The sequence below is a fragment of the Macrotis lagotis genome, chromosome X, assembly GCF_037893015.1.
Source record: "Macrotis lagotis isolate mMagLag1 chromosome X, bilby.v1.9.chrom.fasta, whole genome shotgun sequence".
In the NCBI taxonomy this organism is placed as follows: domain Eukaryota; kingdom Metazoa; phylum Chordata; class Mammalia; order Peramelemorphia; family Peramelidae; genus Macrotis; species Macrotis lagotis.
The window spans coordinates 647,864,145-647,888,402 of NC_133666.1; the positions used below are offsets into that span (position 1 = coordinate 647,864,145).

At 42.5% G+C, this 24,258-nt stretch overlaps 1 protein-coding gene across 1 annotated transcript in view; it reads right to left on the reverse strand.

Moving 5' to 3' along the window:
- The window catches only part of LOC141501020 (nuclear receptor ROR-beta-like), a 47,707-nt gene extending 25,046 nt beyond the window's left edge, over positions 1 to 22,661 (reverse strand). The window contains exons 1-5 of the mRNA XM_074204667.1: positions 22,463 to 22,661; positions 11,121 to 11,206; positions 10,564 to 10,705; positions 7,304 to 7,684; positions 882 to 1,003 (exon numbers count right to left, since the gene is read on the reverse strand). Of these exons, the coding sequence (XP_074060768.1) occupies positions 882 to 1,003; positions 7,304 to 7,684; positions 10,564 to 10,705; positions 11,121 to 11,206; positions 22,463 to 22,661 (930 nt within the window). The remainder of the gene's footprint in view (positions 1 to 881; positions 1,004 to 7,303; positions 7,685 to 10,563; positions 10,706 to 11,120; positions 11,207 to 22,462) is intronic.
- Positions 22,662 to 24,258: the final 1,597 nt, after the last annotated feature.

Genomic DNA, 24,258 nt, shown 5'->3' on the forward strand with positions numbered 1-24,258 from the left:
ATTCAATTATGGTTTTAAAAATAGATAAAAAATTGTAATTGTATAAGACTATTAGTGATTATATTGGAAATTATTTCTTTTGATTTCTTGCTATGCCTTAGAATTTCAGTATTTTGGTTGTTCAACCTACCTAGAAAAATTCCTTACTTGAATCCCACCTGGATGCTCTATTCCCCCCACCCATGACTGAGGAAGGGAGGGTGAGTTTTGGTATCAGAAAGAAGAGGAACTATGAATTTTGTGATTAGCCCATGAGGCTCTAGGACTGGGTTCAATCATGTGTATAGGGAAGCAGTTTTGAACTCAATATAAGGGAGGACTTTCTGATATATCAGTTGTTAGACAATAGAAAAGAATGATGGGAAAGGGGGAAGGAGAATGAGTTCTCTGATTCTGCAAATATTCAGAATTTGTAACCTTTTAGCAATGACATATAGACATTACTGAAGGAATGTTGCCCTTGAATACCACCCCCAATGCCTTATGATCCTTTCATTTCTAAGGTTTTCTTTGGTGGGGAATGAAGATGAAGGAGAAACTTGTGAATTCTTTGTGAGAGGGAGTTCCTTTTGAGAACTTTCCCCCTACTAAATTAGAAGGACCTTAGAAGTCCTCAAGTCCAACAGTCTCATTTTATAGAGTAGAAAACTGAGTCCAAAAGAGGTTAGTGGTCATACAGAGTCACACAGGCAATACACATCAGAGAAAGGGTTTGAAGCCAGGACTTGCCGACTGCCTAGGCCAGTACTCTAACCATTAACCCATACTGCTTCCTTCAGCTCTAAGATTTGATAAGTTTATAAAGCTCTTCTTAGGGACTAGCTAGTGATGGAGCAGAGGAGCAGGCCAGCAGGGGAGAAGACAAAAGCAGGAGTCATTACCTTTGCTTGCAGGCTGCACAGCTCCTCCTGGGTGTGCTGGGTCCATGCTAGCCTCTTCAGCTCTTCTGTTGTGTATTGGCAGGTCTCTCGGTGGGATCGGATGATATTCTGGGCCACTCGTTCTGTGAGGGGAAGGAGAGACTTCATGAATATCCTTCCATACTCTGTTAGTCTCTCTGCCAGAGTTTCTTCTCTCTTCCTGTGGGAGGTGTCAATGTCCCAACCTAAATCTTTCACAGGGGATCTATCTCAAGGTATTATTCACCTACCTCTGGCCCTTTTAATTTTTTTTAGAACATTAATAATACAAAGAACAATCAGTCTCTGAGACCTAGAGACTATAAGACTTTGGACAAGTCATTTAATTTCTTTTTTCTCCTAAGCAACTGTTGATTACTGAGAAAGTGTTATTGTTAGAGGGAGTTTGTCACCAGGGGCTCCTTACACTGATGAAATCATACACCTGATTTTTTTTTAAAGAGTATAATTATATTAACTATAAAATAGTCATCATATCAAATTGTTCGCCTTCTCATGGAGGGGGAAGGAAAAGGAAAGAGAGAATCTGAAACACAAGATTTTAAAAAATGAATGTTAAAAAGTTTTGTTTATGTAATTGGGAAAAAATTTTAATAAAAAGTCTATAACAATAGAAATATTTCTTATGGCACCTCTTACTTTACAAAGAGCAATAACAAAACTAGGCAACTAAGCTATGCAATGAATAGAGTGCTGGACCTGGAGCTAAGAAGATCTGAGTTCCAATCCTTCCTCAGATACTTTGTGATCCTGAGCAAGTCACTCAAATGATGACCATCTCAGTTTGCTCATCTGAAAGATGGGGATAATTGCCTTCCATAACTGTGGTGATGATCAAAGGAGATAATATTTGCAAAGTGCTAAGTAAACATTAAAACACTAAATAATGATAGCTATCATTATAATGGTTCCTGCTGTGAGAGAGATAGCAATTTTCATCCCTATTAAATGAAATAGGCTTAGAGAGGAGAGGTATTACCAACAAAGTCACATAAAAAAAAACAGTAAAAGAGCCAGGAATCAAAGTCTAGACTTTAGACTGTGAGACCTTAGACTTCATCTCAGAGCAGCTGAATCATTCATGTGTTCAAAGACAAGGTAGGAGCAAACTGGATTGTAGGAGTCATGGAGCTGTCCAAGGCATCAATTTAAGTGCCTACTATGTGTAAGGTGGAGAACTAGCAGCAAATCTTTTGTTCCAGTCACATCTCAGGTATACACAAATATGTATAAAAATATATGTGTACACATATATGTATATGTATGTAAATATATATATGCATATATATGGACCTGGACAAGTCATTTCATATTTTAGTGTCATAGGAAACTCTCCAAGATAGGAATTCTTAACCTTTGGTCCCCAATTTGGAAGAGTTGGGTGGGGTTTGGAGAACAGATTGACAGTGTACTTGAACTTGGATGAGAAAAAATTACAGCTTTTCTCTTTCATCACATTTAATTCAAATTTATTTTTCCTTCAATTATTTAAAAACAATATTTTGAAAAGGGGCCCATTGATTTCAGCAGATTATCAAAGGGGTTCAGAACACACAAAAAGTTAAAAATTCCTCTTCTTTTGAATATGAAATGAACCCACACAAATCATCGGCATGTCTATATATTACCAAAAAACCAAGCAGCAAAAGATAAAGAAATTCCAATTAAAATAACTGTAGACACTATAAAACATTAGGGATTCTAACTGCCATGACAGGAATAATATGAATACAACTACAAAATAATTTTCATATAAATAAAGTCAAATATCAATTGATCATGGATAGACTGAGTTAATATCATAAAATGACAATTCTACCCAACTTAATTTACCTATTCAGTGTCATACCAATAAAACTACCAAAAATTATTTTATCAAATTAGAAAACTAATGGCAAAATTCATCTGGAAGAGCAAAAAGTCAAGAATATTCAAAGAATTAATGAAGAAAAAGGGAAGGTAACCTAAATATTCTAGATCTAAAACTATATTATAAAGCAGTAATCATCAAAACTATTTGATCCTGGTTAATAAATAGAGTGGATGATCAGTGGAATAGATAAGTTCACAAGACATAATAAATGACTGCAGTAATCTACTTTAGAATAAATTCAAAGACTTCAGGTTCTGGGATAAGAACTCACTATTTGACAAAAATTGCTGGGAAAACTGGAAAATAGTATGGCAGAAACTAAGCATAGAACAACCCTATACCAAGAAGGGGTAAAAATGAGTCCATGATTTGGGCATAAAGGGCAATACTATAAGCAAATTAGGAAAGTAAGGAATATTTTACTTGTCAGATATATGGAGAAGGTAAGAATTTGTGATCAAACAAGAATTAGAGAACATTATGAAATGCAACATGAATATTTTTTATTGCATTTTTTTTTTTAGCTTTTGCAAGGCAATGGGGTTAAACGGCTTGCCCAAGGCCCCACAGCTAGGTAATTATTAAGTGTCTGAGGCTGGATTTGAACTCAGGTATTCCTGACTCCAAGGCCGGTGCTCTATACACTGCGCCACCTAGCTCCCCCGCTTGCATTATATTTGAAAGGTTTTGCACAAGTAAAAACAATGCAACCAAAATTAGAAGGAAAGCAGAAAGCTGGGAAATAAAATTTTTCTGTTTCTGATAAAGGCCTCAATTCTAAAATATATAGAGAACTGGGTCAAATTTATAAGAATACAAATCATTTCCCAATTGATAAATGGTCAAGGGATATGAACAGGCAATTTTCAGATGAAGAAATTAAAGTTATCTATAGTCACATAAAATAATGCTCTAAATCTCTACTGATTAAACAAATACAAATTAAAGCAATTCTGAAGTACTGCCTCACACTCATCAGGTTGGGTAATATGACAAAAAAGGAAAATAAGTGTTGGAAAAGAGGAAAAATTGGAAAATTAGTGTATTGTTGGTATAGTTGTGAACTTATCAAACCATCCTTGAGACCAATTTGCCCAAAGGCTATAAAACATTGCCCAAAAAGCTATAAAACTGTGCATATCAAAACAAAACAAAACAAAACTGTGCATATCTTTTGATCCAGCAATATCACTACTAGGTCTGTATCTCAAAGAAACATAAAAAAAAATTAAAAAATATACTCATGTACAAAACTATTTGTAGCATCTCTGTTTGTGATGGCAAAGAATTGGAAACTGAGGGGATGCCCATCAATTGGGAGATGTATTAACAGGTTGTGGTACATGAATGTAAAGGAATACTTTTGTGCTGTAAGAAGTAATAAGCTGGCAGATTTTAGAAAAATATGGAAAGACTTAAATGAACTGATGCTAAGTGAAGTGAACAGAATCAAATATTTTATGTAGTAAACAGCAATATCATGCAAAGATCAACTATGAAAGACTTAGCTCTTAGCAATACAGAGTGATCCAAGATATTTCCAAAAGACTTATGATGAAAAAATGCTACCCATATTCAGAAAAAGAACTACAGAATCTGAATGCAGAATTGAAGCATACTTTTTCACCATTTTTGTCTGTTTTTTCTTTCTCATGGTTTTTCTTTTTTGTTCTGATTCTTTCACACTATGACTAACATGAAAATAAGTTTAACATAATTGTACATGTATAACCTATATCAGATTATTTGCTTTTTTTGAGGGAGGGAAGAAAGTTTGAAACTCAAAATCTTATAAAAAAATGAATGTTGGAAACTATCTTTATATGTAGTTGAAAAAAAATAAAATGCTTAGGGCTAAGAAAAAAAGGAATCCCTGCTCTAAGACCTTAAGTTGTGGAATAGTTTGTTTTTTTTATCTGCTTTGATAGGAAAAATTTTCTCATTGGGGAATATTTTTACTCCAAGAAAATCACAGGTTCAACTCTAACTCTCTCTCTCTCTCTCTCTCTCTCTCTCTCTCTCTCTCTCTCTCTCTCTCTCTCTCCTCTCTCTCTCTTTCTCTCTCTCTCCCATCCATCCACCCATCATCCATCCATCCATCCATCCATCCATCCATCCATCCATCCATCCATCTTTCTATCTTCCCTTCAGTCTTAGATATATCATTGGCAAATCACAGTGAAAAAGTCCTGGAGAGTGAGATCTTGGTGTTGGATACAGTTCTAGGGCTGATTCACTACTCTCAGGACCTCAGTTTTCCATCTAGAAAATGAGTTAGAATATATGGTTTCTAAAGGTCCTCTCAAATCTGATGTTATTATGATCCATTGGTCTTTTGGGGTCTCTGGAAGTGATAATGCACAGAAAACAGTTTGAAGGAGGCTCTCCTTCCTGGGTTCCCTTCAAAGAGGATTCGAGACCCCAGCTCCAGTCCTCCTAAAAGTCCCATATGTCAACGAGGGATTTCTCATAGCCTTGTTTCGCTCTATTTTTAATCTCAGTCTGTCCTACCTCAAGTTTGTTCCCTGCTGGGTAAGTAGGACAGCCAGAAATATGTCCTAAATTTTCTTCTTTCAGGCTTGAGGAGGGGGGGGGTGGCATTCCTCCTAGAACGATGGGACTTAAGAAGCAAGGTCATGTCACCCTTGGTATCATCTTTGCAACTCTTACAAGTTCTATGGCCTTGAGGACAAACCACTCAATTCTCTCTGGGTCTCAGTTTTCTCTCGAGTCTAAAAAGAAATAATAAGACATCTTCCAAAATCCCTTGCAGCTCTAAATCTTGGTTCCATAAACTTTAGACTTTAATATTAATTGCTTGTCAGACTTTGCTCTTCAGGTGAAAGAAAGTTCTGAGTTAGCCTGTCTCTGTGAGGCAACCCTGGGATCACAAAAATCCCTCCTGTACAAAGACTAATGAGGAGCATTATTGCACCGTGCCACTTGAGCAAGTATGCCCAGAATTTGGTAGAAGAGAAAGAAAATGGTTGTCAAAAGATCTTGGACCAGTTTCTGGGAGGCCTTGAGAATCTTAGATAATGTCTACTGTCCCAATTCTATGACACAGGAGTAAGTAATGACCTCTCTGAAACTCATCTCATCTGTTAAATGGTGGGGCTGGACTTGGTTTTTGAAAGTCTCTTCTAGTTCTGAAATTCACTGTTCTAAGGACCCTCTCAAATTTGTTATTCTGTGTTCTAAAGGCCCTCCCAGACATGACATTCTGGGATCCTCCCACCTCTGACATTTTAGATTCAAATTCCCCTTTCCAGTATTGTGCTTCTAAGATCCTCTGTGCATTGTAGAGATCGTGGGTGATAAAGACAAATCTTTTTAAAAATTATTATTATTATTATAAATGCAATTTTATGACAACAATTTTCTATGTCTTGTCTGTGAATCATACTAAGGTCTCATCTCAGACTGATTTCCCTCACCTGCTATGACCTCGCAGTCTGAGTATGTCTCTTAAACTATAATATAAAAAGCCTGAGGTGGATGAGGTAAGAGATATCAGAAAACTAAGACTTTTTCTTAGGGCCTTGTATTTATCTGTTAGACAGTTTCTTAAAGGCAAGTGGCTGGAAGGCAAGGAGGCAGCACTTTCCTTTGATCTATGTGTAATCTGTGTACAGTTAACCCATGGATCCCCACCACCATCACTAAGGTACAGTGAGTGGAGTCTATTTCCTTCCTTGCCCTGTCTGTCCCACACAAGTGCCCACTCTGTCTCTTGCCTCCTGTCTTCTCACTGTCCCTCATACCCAAGAATACACACCCTCCTTACTTTGCCCTTTTCTCTGACTCCCTAGTTACCTGCAAGACTCAGCTAAAGTATCATCACCTTCTTCATGAGACTTTATCTAATCCCTCCCAGCTACTGATGTTTTATTTCCCAAATTACCTTGTACTGATTTTGTATATACCTATAATGAACACAAGTCCTCTCTTGTAAATACCCTAAAGACTGTTGTTAACTTTTGAATTTGTATCCCCAACATTTAGAAAATTCCTGGCTCATAGTAGGAGCTTAATAACTGCCTGTTGATTGATTGATTATAGATAGAGTGATTTGCCATAGACAGACTCCATACTTCACACCATAGTCTTTCCTCTTCAGGAACCTTTTGAAGCCTTTCATATGTTTCTAAGCCTCATCTCTGTTCCAGTGTGTCATAACTGGGTCCAAGGCTCATTTTTCCCAAGTTCAGTTCAGATCATTTGATAAAAGGTAGAAGTGTACCTTTTAGGACTTGTCATGGCTATCCTCCTATCAGGATGAGTTCAAGGCCCTCACATTTCTCAGAAAGGGTTTCCTAAACCCTCTCCCACCAAGAGATAGACTGGGAATCCCCTCTGGAGAAAGATAGGAGATTAGCCTGATCACAAATAACTTTGCCTCTGTTTCCTCCTTCCCTAGACAAGATATAAAATGGAGGAAAGGAGATGGTACCAGAACAGATTATCCCCAAATAAAACACCACCCCTCAACAACCTTGTTATCACTGACCAATATCACGATCAGGTGGCATCTCAGGAGTTCCACTGTGTACTAAGACCCCGGGGTCCAAGCCCATCTCATACAGTGTCTCCAGGCATGTTGACTCTGGTGATGGTTGGGCCGAACCCAGCAGATCCAGGGTGTAATAGGCTGGGACTGTAGTGCTGGCTTCAGTCTCTTCCGGGCTGAGGGGCATGTCAAAGAGTAACCCATCTGGCAGGCCTGAGAGGTGGTCCAGGTCAGAGAGGTTGCTGGCCACATTGGGGCCATCTCTGGGAATTAGGCCACTGCCATCCAAGGACTGGCCTGCTTCCTGGTTCTGCTGGTGTCGTTGCACTTCTGCATACAGACTGTCCCTCTGTTTCTTGGACATCCGACCAAACTTGACCGCTGCAAGAATGAGAAGCTGAGATCAGCAGACAGACTCTGCAACCAAGGGTGGGACAACACCTGGCCACTAGAGACCAGCATTATCAATGGTTATTTTATTCTAATGGACAAAGCACTGGACATACTCAGAAGACTTTGGTTCTCACTGTGGTTTGCCCAGGGATCTGCTCTATGATCTGGGAGAAACTTTTCCCCTACTTGTGATCACTTATTTCCTCATTTATAAAATGGGATTGAATGAAATGCTATCTAAGGTCCCTTCCAGATGAAACATTTTTGATTTTAAGATCGTTTTGATTAAACTTAGCATTCAAATCCTAACTCTATCAATTATTAGCTATGATCATTCTGTGCTCCAAGGGCCCTCCCAACCTTGACATCCTTTGTTCTGAAGACCCTCCCAGCTCTGACATCCTGTGTTCTAAAGGTCATCCCAGCTCTGACATTCCATGTCCTAAAGACTCTCCTAACTCTGACATCCTGTGTTCTAAGGGCCCTTCCAGTTTTGATATCTTGTGTTTTAAGGACCATCTTAGTTCTAACTAAGGGCCCTACTAACCCTACTAACCCTGATATTTTGTATTCTAAGGACTCTCCAAACCTGACATTCTGGGTCCTTAGATTCCTTAGATTCCAGAGCTGGAATGGCCCCTAAAGGCCATCATATTCAACTCTCTAATTTTACAGATGGGAAACTAAGGTCCAGAGAAAGTAGTTTGATCATATAGTTAGTAAGTACAAGAGACTGGATTTGAACCCAGGTCTTCTTGATTCCAATTCCAGTGCCTTACCCAGTAGGTCATTCTACCTCTACCTATCAAAGACCTTCTGGTTTATGAGGACTTATCTGACCTTTACTAGTCTAGCCTTCAAGAACCCAGGATCACCTCTCTCAAGGATCAAACTAACTGAAGACAGACTCTAGAATGTCTTTTTAATCTAAAAAGTACCTTAAGGAACCTAAAAACATTCTGGGGGACAGAAGCCCAGGTTCTTTGAGTGCTACCCAAGGGACCAGCCAGGAAAGGTTAGTCTTCACTAGGTTGACTACGGGGGATACATTTTTTCACCATGGTGATGTCTTGACGACTCTACATGTAAGAATGAGAGCCATTCCTGAATAGAGGAAGGGTCATTAATAGGAAGGTGCCAGCAACCACAGGAAAGCCTTCTACAAGATCAGAGACCATACAGGGATGGGGGGAATATGAATGGAGAGCACTGAATACATGCAGCAGACTTGATTGATATGTTGAGTTTTGCTGAATTGCCTTCCACCCATCCTCATCTTAAAAAAAACAAACCATGGGAATTGGAATTTGGAATTGGAAAATCTTTGGAAATGGGAAAAACTCCCAAAAGCAATTTTAGGAATGGGAGGAGATGTAGCAATATATTTGAAAATTAGGGATATGTGAGAACAAAGGAAATCAATGAAAACTTTAAAAAACAACCCAGTGAAAGAATGTTACAGCTCTAATAATAAGGGGAATGAAAATTTAAAAGAACAATTCAGAGGTTTTACCTCATACCTTTCAGCAAAGGACAATGAAAAACAAAAATGGCACTTGTTGGAGAAGTGGGAAGATAGGGACACAAATGTAATATTGGTAGAACTATGTATTGCTCTAGGTTTTTAGAAAATAATTTGGAATCATAATAAGAAAATTACAGTACGGCTAGCCTTTGAACTCATGATACCACTACTAGGGATATATCTCAAGAATTTCTGAGACAGAGCCTTCAAAATATAAACTATAACAATACTTTTTTTTTCATATTAACAAGTAGAAGGGAGGGTGTTCATTGATTGGAATAAGGTTAAACAAATCATGTTACATTAGACAACAGAATATTGTTGTATTGTAAGAAATACAAGATATACATGCACATCTATTTATAAAAAAGATTCCTACAGAGTAAAGTAGAACAAAGGAATAATTTATATAATGACTCTAATAACTCAGAGGAAAACAACACAAAAAGACTTCAAAACTCTCATCAATACTGTGACCAAAGGTGATACTTCAGATGACTTGACAGTGAAGCATGATTCCCACCACTCAGTAGAAAGGTGGTGAACATACAGGTGCCAAATGAAGCTTTCAATTTCACACTTAAACACTGTACTGATTTGTTTGTCTTAATTCTTTTTTTTTTCTTAAGTTTTGGCAAGGCGAAGGGGTTAAGTGGCTTGCCCAAGGCTACACATTCTAGATAATTATTAAGTGTCTGAGGTCAGATTTGAACTCAGGTCCTCCTGACTCCAGAGCCAGTGCTCTATTCACTGCTCCACCTAGCTTGCACCTCTGATTTGTTTTTCCTGATGATTATGCTGTTTTGTTTCAAGAACAGATTCTATCTGAGGAGTGGAAGGGAATCATTGAGAAGTTGTTCTCCTTGTAAGTCATTCCCAAAGTAAGCTTCTATTTTCAGGGCCTATTTTAATATTATCTTTGTATCCTGACAATTAGCACAGGGTCTGATATGTAATAGAGCATTAATAGATGCTTGTTGACTCATTGATTGAAGCTTACAATGAAACAAAAAAGGCTCAAAGAAATATTTTCAAAAATGTTAAGAACTACTAAGTCAGAGAAGATTAACATCTGCACTGAGGGGGGAAATATCCATACAAGAAAATGATAAATACTTGAAATCTAATAAAAATTGCTTTTATTATTATGTTATTCATATTTGAAAGTCTATATTCTATCTTCTAAGAAGCTCTGACATCCTGGTTCTAAGGGTCCTCCTAGCTCTGACATTTCATGGTCTAAGAGCCCTCCCAGCCCTGATGAGCACATACTTGATGTGCTCACGCACTGGTCTTCTTCTTCACTGAGGGTCAAGGCTTTGATTGACATGTGCTCACTCACCATCTCGTGACATGCCCAAGGCTAGGCACTTCTGTAGGCGGCAGTGCTGGCAACGATTTCGGCTGGTACGGTCAATGGGGCAGTTTCGTTGGCGGGAACAGGAGTAGCTGGCATTGTTTTGCTGGCTCCGTCGGAAAAAGCCCTGTGGCCCAGAAGGAGAAATGAGGAGATTGGGGAGAGGTTAGAACCAGACCTCTGGGCCTCCCACCTTGGCTACAGTTGGTCCCTGGGGCTGCTACCTACCAGGAAGGTCAGGCACTTGGCAGTTCTTTCTCCCTCTTAAGCTAGATATTGAAAAGGGAAGTAGGAAACCACAAAGTGGCCTCCAAACCTGTCATAGCAGAATGTGAATTGGAATTTCCACAATGATGACCCAGAGTCCTCATGAGGCAAAGGGAACATCATGATGAAAAAAATAGAGGAATACATCATTTTAGCAATTTTTTTGTTTTGTCCTGAGGTATTGAAAATGAATGGTTTGGTATATAAAAGGAGGAGAAATACTGGGTCTTGTCTTCTTCACTATGACCCTCCCCTACCCCTCCTTCAGCCCTTACCTTACAGCCTTCACAGGTGATGACACCATAGTGGATCCCTGAGGACTTGTCTCCACAGATCTTACAGGGAATCACTTCAATCTGAGCTGCAGGGGAACATGGCCACACATATAGCAGAAGGTGTAATGAAGGAGGAAGGGATGCATCCCCAGCCCTTACCCCTATAGGCAGATGCTCTCCCACACTTTCAAGGTGCTAGATCCTGTATATCAGAGAGGGTTGGGTGGGTGGGTGGGTTCCAAGCAGGACTGGAGATGATGGGACTGATAGGGACTGATTCAAATTCTTCCACTAACTAGCTATACAACAATGGATGAATTTATTGTATCTCTTGGTCTTGGTTTTTCATCTGTAAAATGAAGCTAATATAACTCCCTGTGCCCCTGCCTCTCAAGGCTACCTGACTGGGTTTGGGGGCTCTGACCTTCTCTAGGGATGAAGCTGGAACTAAGTCTGGGAGAGAGCTTGCTCTAAGGGGAAGTAGAGTTCCCCTTTGTGAGCTGTTTCCTGGGAATCCCTTTTACATCTTGGTGTCTGTAAGGGGAAAACCCCTGGGCCCACAATCCCCAGATGTCAATGTAATTTCCCCAGTGACCACGAGATGCCGCCCTGACATCATGCTGATCTGCCCCTGTACCCCATGAACCCCAAGCTTTGAAAGAAGGAAGGAAGCCTAAGTTTTCTTTCCTCAAAGCTTCAAGCCACACCTAGGATTGACTTATATCAGCTGGGCACCATGATAACAGTGTGTAGTTTGTATGGAAAAACAGGAGATTTCTCCCAGCCAACATTCTCTGTTCTGAGTGTCCTTCCAGCTCTGACATCTGATGTTCTAGGGGTTCTTCCAGCTTTGACATCCTGTGTTCTAAGGGCCCTCCCAGCTCTGACATTCTGTGTTCAAGGACTCTACAAGTTCTGACATTCTGAATTCTAAGGACCCTCCCAGCCCTGCCCTCCTGGATTCTAAGGACCTTCCTAGTTCTGACAGTGTGAGTTCTGAAGGCCCTCTCGGCTCTGATAGTCTGTGTTCTATGAGTTCTCCCAGCTCCAACATCCTGGGTTCTAGGGACTCTCCCAGCCCTCACATTCTGGGTTCTGAGAACCCTCCCAGCTCTGACAGTCTGTGTTCTAAGGACCTTCCCAGATCTGACATTCTGTGTTCTAAGGACCCTCCCAGATCTGACATTCTGTGTTTTAAGGACCCTCCCAGCTCCAACAGTCTGGGTTTTAAGGACCCTCCCAGATCTGACATTCTGGGTTCTAAGGACCCTGCCAGCTCTGACATTCTGTGTTCTAAGGACCCTCCCAGATCTGACATTCTGTGTTTCAAGGACCCTCCCAGCTCCAACAGTCTGGGTTTTAAGGACCCTCCCAGATCTGACATTCTGGGTTCTAAGGACCCTGCCAGCTCTGACATTCTGGGTTCTAAAGGTCCTCTCAGTTCTGACATTGTTTTCTATGGCTCTCTTTTCCTCTCCTCCTCCTCCATTTCTTCCTTCTTCCCTCACAGACTGACACATAGCACCATATAACTCCAGCTCACCCGAGATTATATAACTGCAGTTATATAAAGGACAGCTGTTAAACCTATCTGTGACATCATTCTGAGAAGGGGAAGGGGGGGAGGGGGCGGGACAGATCCTGATTGGACCTCCAAGCTGGGGGAGGGCATCTTCAGACCCAGCTGTCCTACCCAGTCACTTACCCACTCACTGTCCCACTGACACACTTCTGCCAGGACACTGCTTGTATAACAGGCACTGTGGGAGATTAACCCCATCCTCCCCAAGCCTCCATCAGCTGCAGCTAGGGTTTGGAAGAGACTTCAAGACCTTCCTTTTTACCAGCGGTAAAAGAGCAGAGGATGTCCTGGGGCTAAGCTCTGCTGACCAGTCTACTCACTCTTTCCTTTTCACCCACCCCAACCTAAGTGAAGTATAGACATCCCTAGGGCAGGAACCCCCCCACCCCCACCCACCCACCCTTTTTATCACTTCACAATGTGGTTGATAAATATTGAATGAAATTGTACTAGGGAGAATCCCAGGACCATCTTGTCCACTAACTGGCTGTGTTATATTCTCTGGGCCACTTAACTTCTCTGGGCAATGATTTCCTATAAAATGAAAGAGTTAGACTCCTGAGATTTCTTTTCCATTCAAACAGTCTCTTAATCTAGAGCCACACAGTCCACCCCCCCTCCCTTATTTTATAGAGCAATCTTGTGGATAAGAGTGCTGGGTTGGGGGTCAGGTGGGTCAAATCCAGTCCCAGACACATCCTAGATGTATGACCCTGGTCAAGTTACACCTTAACCTCTCTCAGCCTCATGTTCTTCATCTGTAAAATGGGGATAAGACGCCATATAAAAGGTAGAAAGCCATTGTCCTCCCACCTCTAAACACAAAACTAATAAGATGCAGCTTTCCAATGGGTGGGGTTGGATAGGAAGAATCCTCAAAAGAAAATTTTTTTCCCTGCACCCTAAGATTGACTGAAATGTAATTATATTCTACAGTAGCAAAGTTTCTTTAGGAGAAGACCAACTGGGAGGGGAGGGAGAGATGCCCTTGAAGTCCCAAGATTGGACTGGATGGATAACCAACATTAGGTTCAATTTAGTTCAAATAAGCAATCATTTATTAACTTCCTAGTGAGTACCAGAGAATGTGTTGGGTCTTGGAGATAAAAAGATATAAAACATATAAAAAAGTTATAAAATATATAAAGATATAAAATATATAAAAAAGATATAAAAAATCAAAAAATAAAACACAAGAAAAAACAAGAAGAACCAGTGGATCAGAGACTGAGATTTAGTGGTGGAGGTCATCTAGTGAAACTTCCTGGTTTCAGTTGAGGAGACTAAGGCTGGGTGAGATTAGATGATTTGTTCAGGGTCTCACAGTGCCAATCTAAAGTGGGATTTGAACTTGGACTTCCTGGCTCTAGGTCCCCCACCTCTCTCTCTGCCTTTCAGAATCCTAGAGCAATGGAGTTGGGGGAAGGAGGGAACATTCAGATCATAGCAAATTGTGATCTAGGCCCAGAGGGGTCCTTATAAATTTCTCCTCTGGGAAGCCTTCCTTAGACTTCCAGTAATCTGTAACATCTCACATGTATATCATGACCAGGTGTGCAAAGGTACTTAAGTAAGACTTCATTTGATCCTCATAAGTGAGTGAGGTTCTCACTATTAATATCATTTTCTCATTTTTCCTCGTTGGACCTCATCTCAGACTTTACTACTCTGATGTGCCCTTCATGCAATAATAAATTATAGTGAAATAGATTTGTGCCTGCCCCCCCCGCCTTAGACTTGAAGCTACCAAAGAAAAAGGATCTTTGTTTTAACTTTTTTTTAATCTTCCCCAGTGCTCCATAATCAATGGCTTAAAAATGTTCATTGAATGAATTTTCAATGTCAGGCCTGGGGAAAGGGGCTCAAAAACATAGACTCAGATTATGTGAAGTAGCCAAGGCCTCAGAGGTCATCTAACCCAACCCATTTATTTTAAAAGATGAAGAAACAAGGTCAAAGAGGAGGAGGGTTCATATGTAGTGTAGTCCAGGAAAATATAACAACTGAGGGGTCCTCTTGGGGCTCTATGGATCAGCACTCCTGCTCCCTAGGTCAGGGTGGCTTCTGTTGCCCCATGAGACCTGAGAGTTGTTCCTCCCTCTCCTGGGTGGGGTCCCCATTCCCTGTGGGCCCTGACAGAGTAAGGGCCTGGGAGGGGTGTACCTGGCCCTGCACCAGAGGCTGACTCCTGCTGACGTCAGGAGGGCAGAGTCCTTGGGTGAGAGGGAGGGGGAACCCCCGCACTGGTAATAGAAGAATGGATAGATAGACTGAGAGTTTGCTTCAGCCTGGGCAAGGAGGCTCTGGCCTCCGGTACCACCTTTGAATCCTCTGCTCTCTCGTTTCCAAGAATTGGAAAGAGGGCAGAAGTTGTAGTCAGAAGATCTATATTTTTTTGTTTGTTTTTTGCAAGGCAATGGGGTTAAGTTATTTGCTCAAAGTGACAGAGCTAAGCAAATATTAAGTGTCTGGGGTCGGATTTGAACTCAGGTCCTCCTGACTCCAGGGCTAGTGCTCTATCCACTGAGTCACCTAACTACCTCTTCTAGATCCTTTTCTAAGTAAAATCTGTGAGAATAGAGGGAAATCACTTCTTTTCTCAGGGCCTGAATTTCCTTATCTTAAAAATAAAGGACTTGGACTTAGAAATTTCTATATTTTTCCAGCTCTACAACCCATGATCCCTCTCTGAACCTCTGTTTCTTCCTTTGTCAAATGGGAACCTCAAGAAGTTAACATTCCAGCAGCAGAAACAAGACATTTATATGAGTATACAAAATATATAAAAGATAATTTTTGGAGGGGGGTCTCAAGAGGAATCTGAAAAAGGTCAAATGAAATAATGAATAGTGTTCAGTTATATATGACTGTTTATGACCCCATTTGGGGTTTTCTTGACAAAAGTGCTGTAGAATTTTGCCATCTCCTTCTCCAGCTCATTTTACAGATGAAGAAACTGAGGCAAACAGGGTTGAGTGATTTGCCCAGGATCACACAGTGGGTAAATATTTGAGAGCAGATCTGAACTCAGGAAGAAGAGTCTTCTTGACTCTAAACTCAGCACTCTGCCCATTATGCTGACACCTAACTATATGGTAGAACTTTATAAATTGTATATGTGACCTACAAACCTGAGGAAGTATTATTAGTCATAGAATATAAACATCTAATATAAACATAAATGAGCACACTTTATGCCTTTGTAGATGAGCATACAAGTCTCCATGTCTGTGTGCTTGAACAACCACCCACATTCACAAAGGCAGATATGTACCTTTGGCTGAGTGTCCATGTATTATTCACCAAAAGACCTTCAAAAGCCTCATCAGCTCTTGGCCATACATTGCTGACTCTAGGTTTTCCTTCTTGGGGTATACTTCTAACTCCCACCTCTTAGATTCTCTAGCTTTCCTCAAGGCTCAGATCGAGAACAGGGATCAAAAACTCCCTTTTCCTCATCATTCCCAGTAACTAGCACCCTCCCCTTTACTCCTAAAACTACTGAGGATTTTCCTTATCCATCTACATGTTGAATTCCCTCATAGACTGTCTCTCTTTTTTTTAGTTTAGTTTTTTTTTTTCAAGGCAATGGGGTTAAGTGGCTTGCCCAAGACCACACAGCTAAGTAATTATTAAGTGTCTGAGGCTGGATTTGAACTCAGGGACTCCTAACTCCAGGGCCAGTGCTCTATCCACTGCACCACCTAGCCGCCCCAGACAGTCACTTTCTTGAGGGCAGGGACGGTTAATTTTTTTGCCTTTTTTTTTTGTTTTTATAGGTTTTTGCAAGGCAAATGGGGTTAAGTGGCTTGCCTAAGGCCACACAGCTAGGTAATTATTAAGTGTCTGAGATCAGATTTGAACCCAGGTACTCCTGACTCCAAGGCTGGTGCTTTATCCACTACACCACCTAGCCACCCCTTTTTTGCCTTTTTAATACCACAAACTTACAAAGACACCCAGTAATAAATGTGCATTGCATAACTATGCTGGCAAAAAACTGGAAACTAAGGTGAGGGGTGGAGTGGAGAGTTCAACTGAAAAATGACTGAATACCTTGTGGTATATAAATGTGGTAGAATAGTATAGTCCTGGAAGAAATAAGGAAAAAAGATGGTTTCAAAGAGAGATCATGGAATAATTTGTGTGAACAGATGAAGAGGGAAGAAGGTAAAACCAAAAGAAAGATTTTGATTACAGGGTATCCCAAAACTATTAGGGGAGTTTTACATTTTTAAACATTAGACATTTGATAAATTTTAAGCCTTAAGCTATACTAAGACTTTTGGACCAGGCAGCATAACATCAATATGGCAAAAATGAACAATTTCAAAGACTTTTTATAAAGTAATGAAAAATGAGGTAAGCAGAAGCAGGAAAATAATTTATACAATAACAACAGTACTGGAAAGTTAATTTTAAAAGCTGTAAGAACTATGGTCAATACAATGTCCTTCCATGATCCAAAAAAAAACTGATGATGAAATAGTTTACTCACCTCCTGATAGAGAAGGGATGAATTCAGAGTATGGAATGAGTTGTTTATTTTTTGAACATGGCCAATGAGGAAATTTGTTTTGACTATGAATATTTGTTACAGGAAACTATCTTTTCTTTTTCCCCCAGTGGGGTGAAGGATTTGAGGGAGAGAAAATAGATTCTTATTCATTAATAAAAAGGTTTGAGTCCAGGGCAAGAAGCAGGCATGGTCCTGGAGAAATTCAGAAATAGTAGAGAAAAGTAAGAGAGAGAGAGAGAGAGAAGGGTAAGAGAAGCAAGGCAGCAATAGAAAAAGGATGATGGACTTGGAAGCAAAAGACCTGGGTTTGGGTCCATGATGAAAGTCAGGTGATTTCCCTTCTCTGTCAATTTCCTCATTGATTAAAAAAAAGGGGGGGGGTAATAATATTGACACAATCTACATCAAGGAGAGCATTTTCCTTATAGTACTAGAAAAATGTCAGTTATTATGTATAATTACTGCCCGTTAGGTGGTGAAGAGGGCCAGGATTGCATAGTGACTGGCATGTAAGGACTTAATACATCCTTGTTGACATAATGACTGCTTAGAAGGGCCTTTAGAATACACAATGTCAGAGCTGGGAGGGCCCTTAGAATACAGGATGTCAGAGCTGAGAGTCCCTAGAACACACAATGTTAGAGCTGAGAGAGGGCCATTAGAACCAGAATGTCAGAGCTGGGAGAGTTCCTAGAACACATAATGTTAGAGCTGAGAGAGGGCCATTAGAAGACAGAGAATGGTAGAGTTGGGAGGGTCTCTGAAGCACACAATATAATGCTAGTGAGGACCATTGAGATCATCTAGACTAATTCCTATAAGAACCGAGTTCCTCCATGTCAAACATAGCATTCCTTATTGTTCATTTTAATTGAAGTTCACTTAAATTAGCATTCCTAACCTGGAATCCATTCATTTTTAAAAATCTATATAGAAATGATTTTCTTGGTAAATATTTTGTTTTATACATTTAAAAGCATTAATCTGAGAAGGAATCCATACATGTCATCAGATCACCAAAGAGGTCTATGACACAAAAAAAGTTAAGGACCCTTGAAAGAGGGAAACCCAGGAAGTTCTAGGGAACAGGAGGAAGGGTAGAAGAGATCCTGTCAATAGTGACTTTTCATGAATGGAAGAATAAGAACAGGACCTTCAGTCATTCCTTCAAAATCAGGAAATCGGGAAATACAAAGCAAAAATAAAAGCTATCCCTAACCTCAAAGAGCTTACAATTCTATGGTGCAAGGAATGCTTTGAAAAATATCTGGGAGGCTGAGAGGCTGGGAGCTGGCCCTGGAGCCCAACAGGAGAGCAAAAATCATCTTCAAATTATAGGAAAACCCATCCTGCCAGATATGGCTGTGGTTGTTGCAGCCTTATCCCCAAGCTTCCATTTCCCAGACAGCCAGCACCTTATTCTGTCTCACCTCCAGCCAGGCTCACAACCAAGTCATCTCCATGCCTCCTATCTAACCTGCCCTCCGCCATGCCCACTCTCCCTGACCTGAGCTAGTCCATCTACAGTCCTGTTCTGCCCTATTCCTCAGGGACAGAACTAGGTCACTAGGCCATGCTTCGGGATTTGTGTCTGCTTAGCCCCTCACTGTTGGCTCTTCCGGAGGCCCACAGGAGGTCAGTAAAGCCAGCTGGATTAGAACTGGAGGGAAACTGGAGAGAGGGCCAGACGGCCAGGGTAAGGCTAGGCTGGATCTAAAGACACTGATAGGGGGCTGGGAAGGGGGAAGAAGGGAAGGATAAAGACAAAGCATAGTTACCAAGAGTCATGACTAGGGAGGGATTTCAGGTCAGTGGGAACATCCAAGAGCTTCTAGATGGACCATCAAGGCCACGTCTGGCTTACTGTTGGTTTTTAATGTAGTTTTCCCCCCCCCCAGGGGTGGTGGGCTTCTAAACATTTTTCACAAGAAGAATGTAAGGTTGTATGTTTGTGTGTGCATGTGTAGTATGTTTGTACTTACATTCATGTGTGAGGTATGTGTACTGACTATGAACACATAGAGGGAACATGCCTGTGTGGGGGTGCGGATTAGCATGATAGGTGCTAGTCATCCATTGATCTGCCTGTCTGCCATCCTTTACTGGGAGGGTATCATCACTTTCTTACCCAGGAGGAAATGAGCTGGATGGGGCTCAGTAGGACAAGCTGCCAGAAGCAAGCCTAGAAAGCCCAGAAGTCATGGCTGCAGGCACTGGCTTCCAGGAACAGTCCGAGTGGCCCTAGGGAGGAAAGAGAACTAGGGCCTAACCCTCCAGACCCTAGAATGAGGGGAAGAAGTGAAGGAGGGGATGTGCCAGGTCAGAGAATCTTAGCTTCTGGAGCTAGAAGAGACCTGAGAGCAGTAGTTAACCTGGATTAGATTTCAAGGTGGATATGAACTTGGATGGAAAAAAAAATGATTATCTGTAAGGCTCAAAGGTCATTTTCATAAGACTCTCCTCATTGGTGGAGATTGATTATTTAATGTTCCTCTCCTATGTGAGGAATGGAGTTATAGAGAGCTTGAGAGAGGAAAGCCTGGTCTTCTGGTTACACATTCTTATTTTCACTCATCTTTGGTTTCCTTTATGATTTTATAGATTTTATTTTATACATTTAAAAACGTTATCCTGAGAAGGGATACATAGACTTCTAGTCAGAGGGGTGCAAGATACAAAAAAGATTAAGAACCTCTGTCCCCTAGAGATTATCTAGTCTAACTCTTTCCTTCATTTTATTGATAAGGAACCTGATTTTTAGAGGAGTGACTTGTGCAATGTTACACAGTCAGAAGCAAAACGGGGGATGAAGTAGGGCGTTCCAACTACTTCCTTACCCTCCTCACTCCCAAGGAAAAGGGCCAAAAAAGACAAGTATCCTGAAGTCAGGGTCTCACTGCCCTCAAAGGAGGTCCTGGGTGACTCAAGCTTCCCAATACCAGGAAGCTTGATTGATGTTTTTCCTTTGTTCTTGAGGAAGACCATGACATCAGGGAGGTGATGCCATGACTAGCAATTTGAGTGAGGGGGTGCTGTGCTGTGCTAAAACGCCAATCTCCATTTCTTCTCCGGAGCCTTCTGGATCCAGTGGCCAGATTTGAATCACAACAACTGGAGGTAGCCCTGGATGCAAGGCAATTGGGGTTAAGTGAATTGCCCAAGGTCACACAGCTAGTAAGACAAGTATCTGAAGTCATATTTGATTCAATGGCTGGCACTCTACCCACTATGCCACTTCACTGCCAGTAAGATTACCTCTTAATTAATATCCAGTTTAAAACCACATTTATACATCCATTATGTGGAGATACAAAAGGAGCTACGACAAAGGTGCTGCTCTCAGGGGGCTTATATTCCAATGAGTAAAAAAGTAAAAAAGACACATAGATTCATATGATATAAGGGAAAGTGAAATCAGTGAAAGTGGAGACCCAGGCCCACTGTTAGAGATATCTAGGGAGAGGAGAGACATGTACTGCCATAGGGAGAAGAGGATCAGGAAAGGCACATAGAGGAAATGAATGAGGAAGAAAGTAAAGGAGTAAGATGGAGGGAAGGATGAAAGGAAAAGGAGGAGGAAGAAAGGGGAAGAGGGAAGAAGGAAGGGAGATGGGGATAGGGAATAGAATAAGAAGGAAGAATGGGAGTGAAGGACTGACAGAAAGTGGATGAGGAAGAAAATATGGGAGAGAAAAAGAGAGGGAGAGACAGAGAGAGAGAGAGAGAGAGAGAGAGAGAGAGAGAGAGAGAGAGAGAGAGAGAGAGAGAGGAGAAGATATGGACGACAGAATGGGGATGGAATAAGGAAGGAAATGGATGGGGAAAGAGAGAGGTTGGGAAAGAAAAAGTGAATAGGGAAAATAAATGGAAGGGGAGGAGGCAAGATATTGTTAGGGAATCTTCGATAGAAGGGGAGGGAATAGGAGAGAGGAAGGGAAAGAGAAAAGACTAGATGGGGAGGATAAGGAGGGAGAAAGAAGGTTAGAAAAGGAAAAGCTTGGGGGTGGGGTGGGACATGGGATGAAAGTTCAGACTACCCAAACATAAGGATCCAGGTAGGTAGTGAATCGATAAAGGGTCATAGGGGAAAAGGAAAGTTGGGAAAATTGGGGAAAGCTCCAACCAGAGGGGCAGGGATCAGAGGACGAGGGAGGGGGAAGACAGCCTGAATGGGAGGGACCCAGGTCCCACGTCCGCACTTCCCGCCTGGGCACGCATAGGGTGAGGAAACTGGAAACCCCTCCTAGCAACAAACAGCTTGAGCAGTGGAAAATATTTTTTTTTTCTGAGAGTTGACTCTTAGGGCTGGCCCAGCACATACTGAGGGTCCTAGGCCAGGCAGGGGGGGAGAGGGAGAGAGAGAGAGAGAGAGAGAGAGAGAGAGAGAGAGAGAGAGAGAGAGAGAGAGAGAGAGAGGAGAATGTCAAAAGCTGGGTGCTTGGCGGCGGTCACACTCCGCTTCTCTACTCTTCTCCCTGCCACAGTCTTTTCTTTTCAGTCCCTTCACCTCTCCTCAACCTCTTGTCCCTCTCCTTCTTCTTCCTGCCTCCTTCCCCCCTCCCATTCTTTCCCTCCTCTTCCTCTTTCCTACTTCTCATCTTTCTCTCCTTCCCCCTCTCTCCCTTCCTTCCTATCTCTCCTTTCCCTTTTCTTTTCCTACTTCCTCTTTCTTTTCCTTTCCCCATTTCCTTTCCTCCTCCCCTGATTTTCTCTTCTTTACCCGTCATCTTCTTCCCTTCCCCTTTCCCTCTTCTCACCCCCTTCTCCCATCTATCCCTTTCTCATCTTCCTTTCCCTTCCCTGAATTTTCTTCCACCGTTTCTTCCTCTCTCTTCTTCCCTTCCCCTCCCTTCCCCTTTCCTCCTCTTACTCATTCTTTCATCTATCTTCCTTTCCCTTCCCTGAATTTTCTCCTCCCTTTCCTCCCCCTCCCTTCTCCTTCCTTCCACTACCTCTCTTCTCACTTTTCTTCCTCTCCTCCCTCTCTGCCTTCCTCCTCACCCTTTTCCTCTTTCTCCTACCCTCTTCTTCCCACCTCTCCCTCTCTTGTCTCTTTCCTACTTCTTTCTCTCTTCTTTCTCTTCTTTCTCTTCTTTCTCTCCCTCTCCCTTCTCAGAGTGGAATACCGGGGCCCGGCTTGGCTGAGCACACAGGGTGATCTTGCTTCTCGGCTCCCCGCTCTCCCTTCCTCCTGCCCCCCACCCCCAGGAAGCAGACCCTCCCTCCAGCCAGCCTCCCTACCTCTCATGCTGCCGGCTGGCGGCTCGGGGCCGGACTGCTGGGCAGCCAGCTGGGCCGGGGCGCCGGCTGGGCTCTGCGGCTGGCTCCGCTCTGCGGGCCCCCCACCTCTTCCCTCCCAGGGCCCGGCCCGGCCCGGCCCGGCGAGGCTCCAGGACTCTGCTAACCTACTTTCCCGGAGCAGAGGTGGCCAATGTAACATGTGGAGATTCACATGACGGGCCCGGCTCGGGCTGCTCCGCCCCAGCTGTCAGCCCCGGCCCCTCCAGGCCCCGCCCCCCAGCCAGGGACACTAACTTTTGATCTGCTTTCCCTTCCCTCCCCAGAGTCAGTCAAGCCTAGGATTTAAAGAGAAAGAGGTCCTTGGGTCATCTCCCATTCCTCCGATGGGGAAACTGAGGCTCAGAAAATGACGCCACGCTGCTAGTCTGGATCAGAACTGGAACATGTTTCCTTGCCTTTGGTTCCAGGGAAGCCCAGGGTGCTAGTCTCTGCAGCTAGTCCCTCCCTGAGGCATTCAGACGTTCACCCCACCAGCCAGTTCTCATGCCCATAGTGGATCCCTTCCCCTTTACTACCCTTCCTCCTCAGTTCAGTCTAGACAGTCTGAATTGAAGGTGTGGCCAGGTGCCGGGCAAAGGACCTTGTATCCACTGCCAGCTCTGCCACCAATTCCCCAGGCACCCAAAACTTCCTTTCTCTAGACCTCAGTTTCCTCTGATAAATAAGAACCATAATCTTGACCCTTCTGATCTCCCTAGCTGGTTGAAGAATGCTCTTTTTTATAAACTACAAAGGGAGGGACAGCACAGTGGGTAGACAATGGCCCAGGGGTCAGGTGGACCTGAGTTCAAAATAAACTTCAGGCCCTTCCTAGTTGTGTAATCCTGGGCAAATCACTTAACTCATATTGCTTCCCAAAACAATAAATAAATTGCGAAGATTTCACCCAGAGGTCAGAAACAGGTGGAAATTGAGAGAATGCATTGGATTAGGGGAACCCAAGTTAAAATCTCAGGTCTGTGAGTTACTCTCTAGATATGAAGGCTGGGAAGTCTTTTCCCTTCCTGTCTTTTTTCTCCCTGAATACCATGCCTCCTCCATAACCTACTGGCTTTTCCTATTTATTTCTCCTGGTTTCTGGCGGTGGGGGGGGGGGGGGGGGGGGGTATATTTGACCTTGAGCCAATTGGTTAACCTATCTGAGCATCAGTTTTCCCCTGTGCAAAATAAAGGAGTTCGATTTACCCATGGTCCGCTCCTAGCCCTCACACTGTAAGGTCTGACTCCCTCTGAGCTGTCATTCTGTGTCCTCTAGGCCCTTCCAAGCTCAGACATTATACCGTCCTCTAGAACTCCGATGAGGTGTGAGCCAATATTATTTAGGAGTCTTGCAGAGAAAAGGACTTAAAAGATATTTTGAGGAGGAAGAAAGAGGAAGGGATTTAGGGGATACTGGGATTGGTCTGAAGCTGAGGAGACAATTGGATTTCTTCCTCTACTTTCATAAGAAATCAGGACACAGGAAATTGTTACTTCCAGATCCTTCCTTCTGCCTGCCAGTCATCTCTCCTTACCACCCCACCCCCACCCCACCCCAAGCCTGAGCAGGTGTTGTGTTCCTTCTTTTGACCACTTGATCCACCTTGGAGAACACAGGGTTCACTTAATCCTCCGATCTGTGGGATTTGCTGCTCTGGCCAACCCCCCCCCCCAGAATAGGGTTGGGGGGTCGGATCTCAGCTCTCCTTCCCCTAGTTCTCGCCAGGTTGGCCTGCTGGCCTTTTTCCCATTCATAG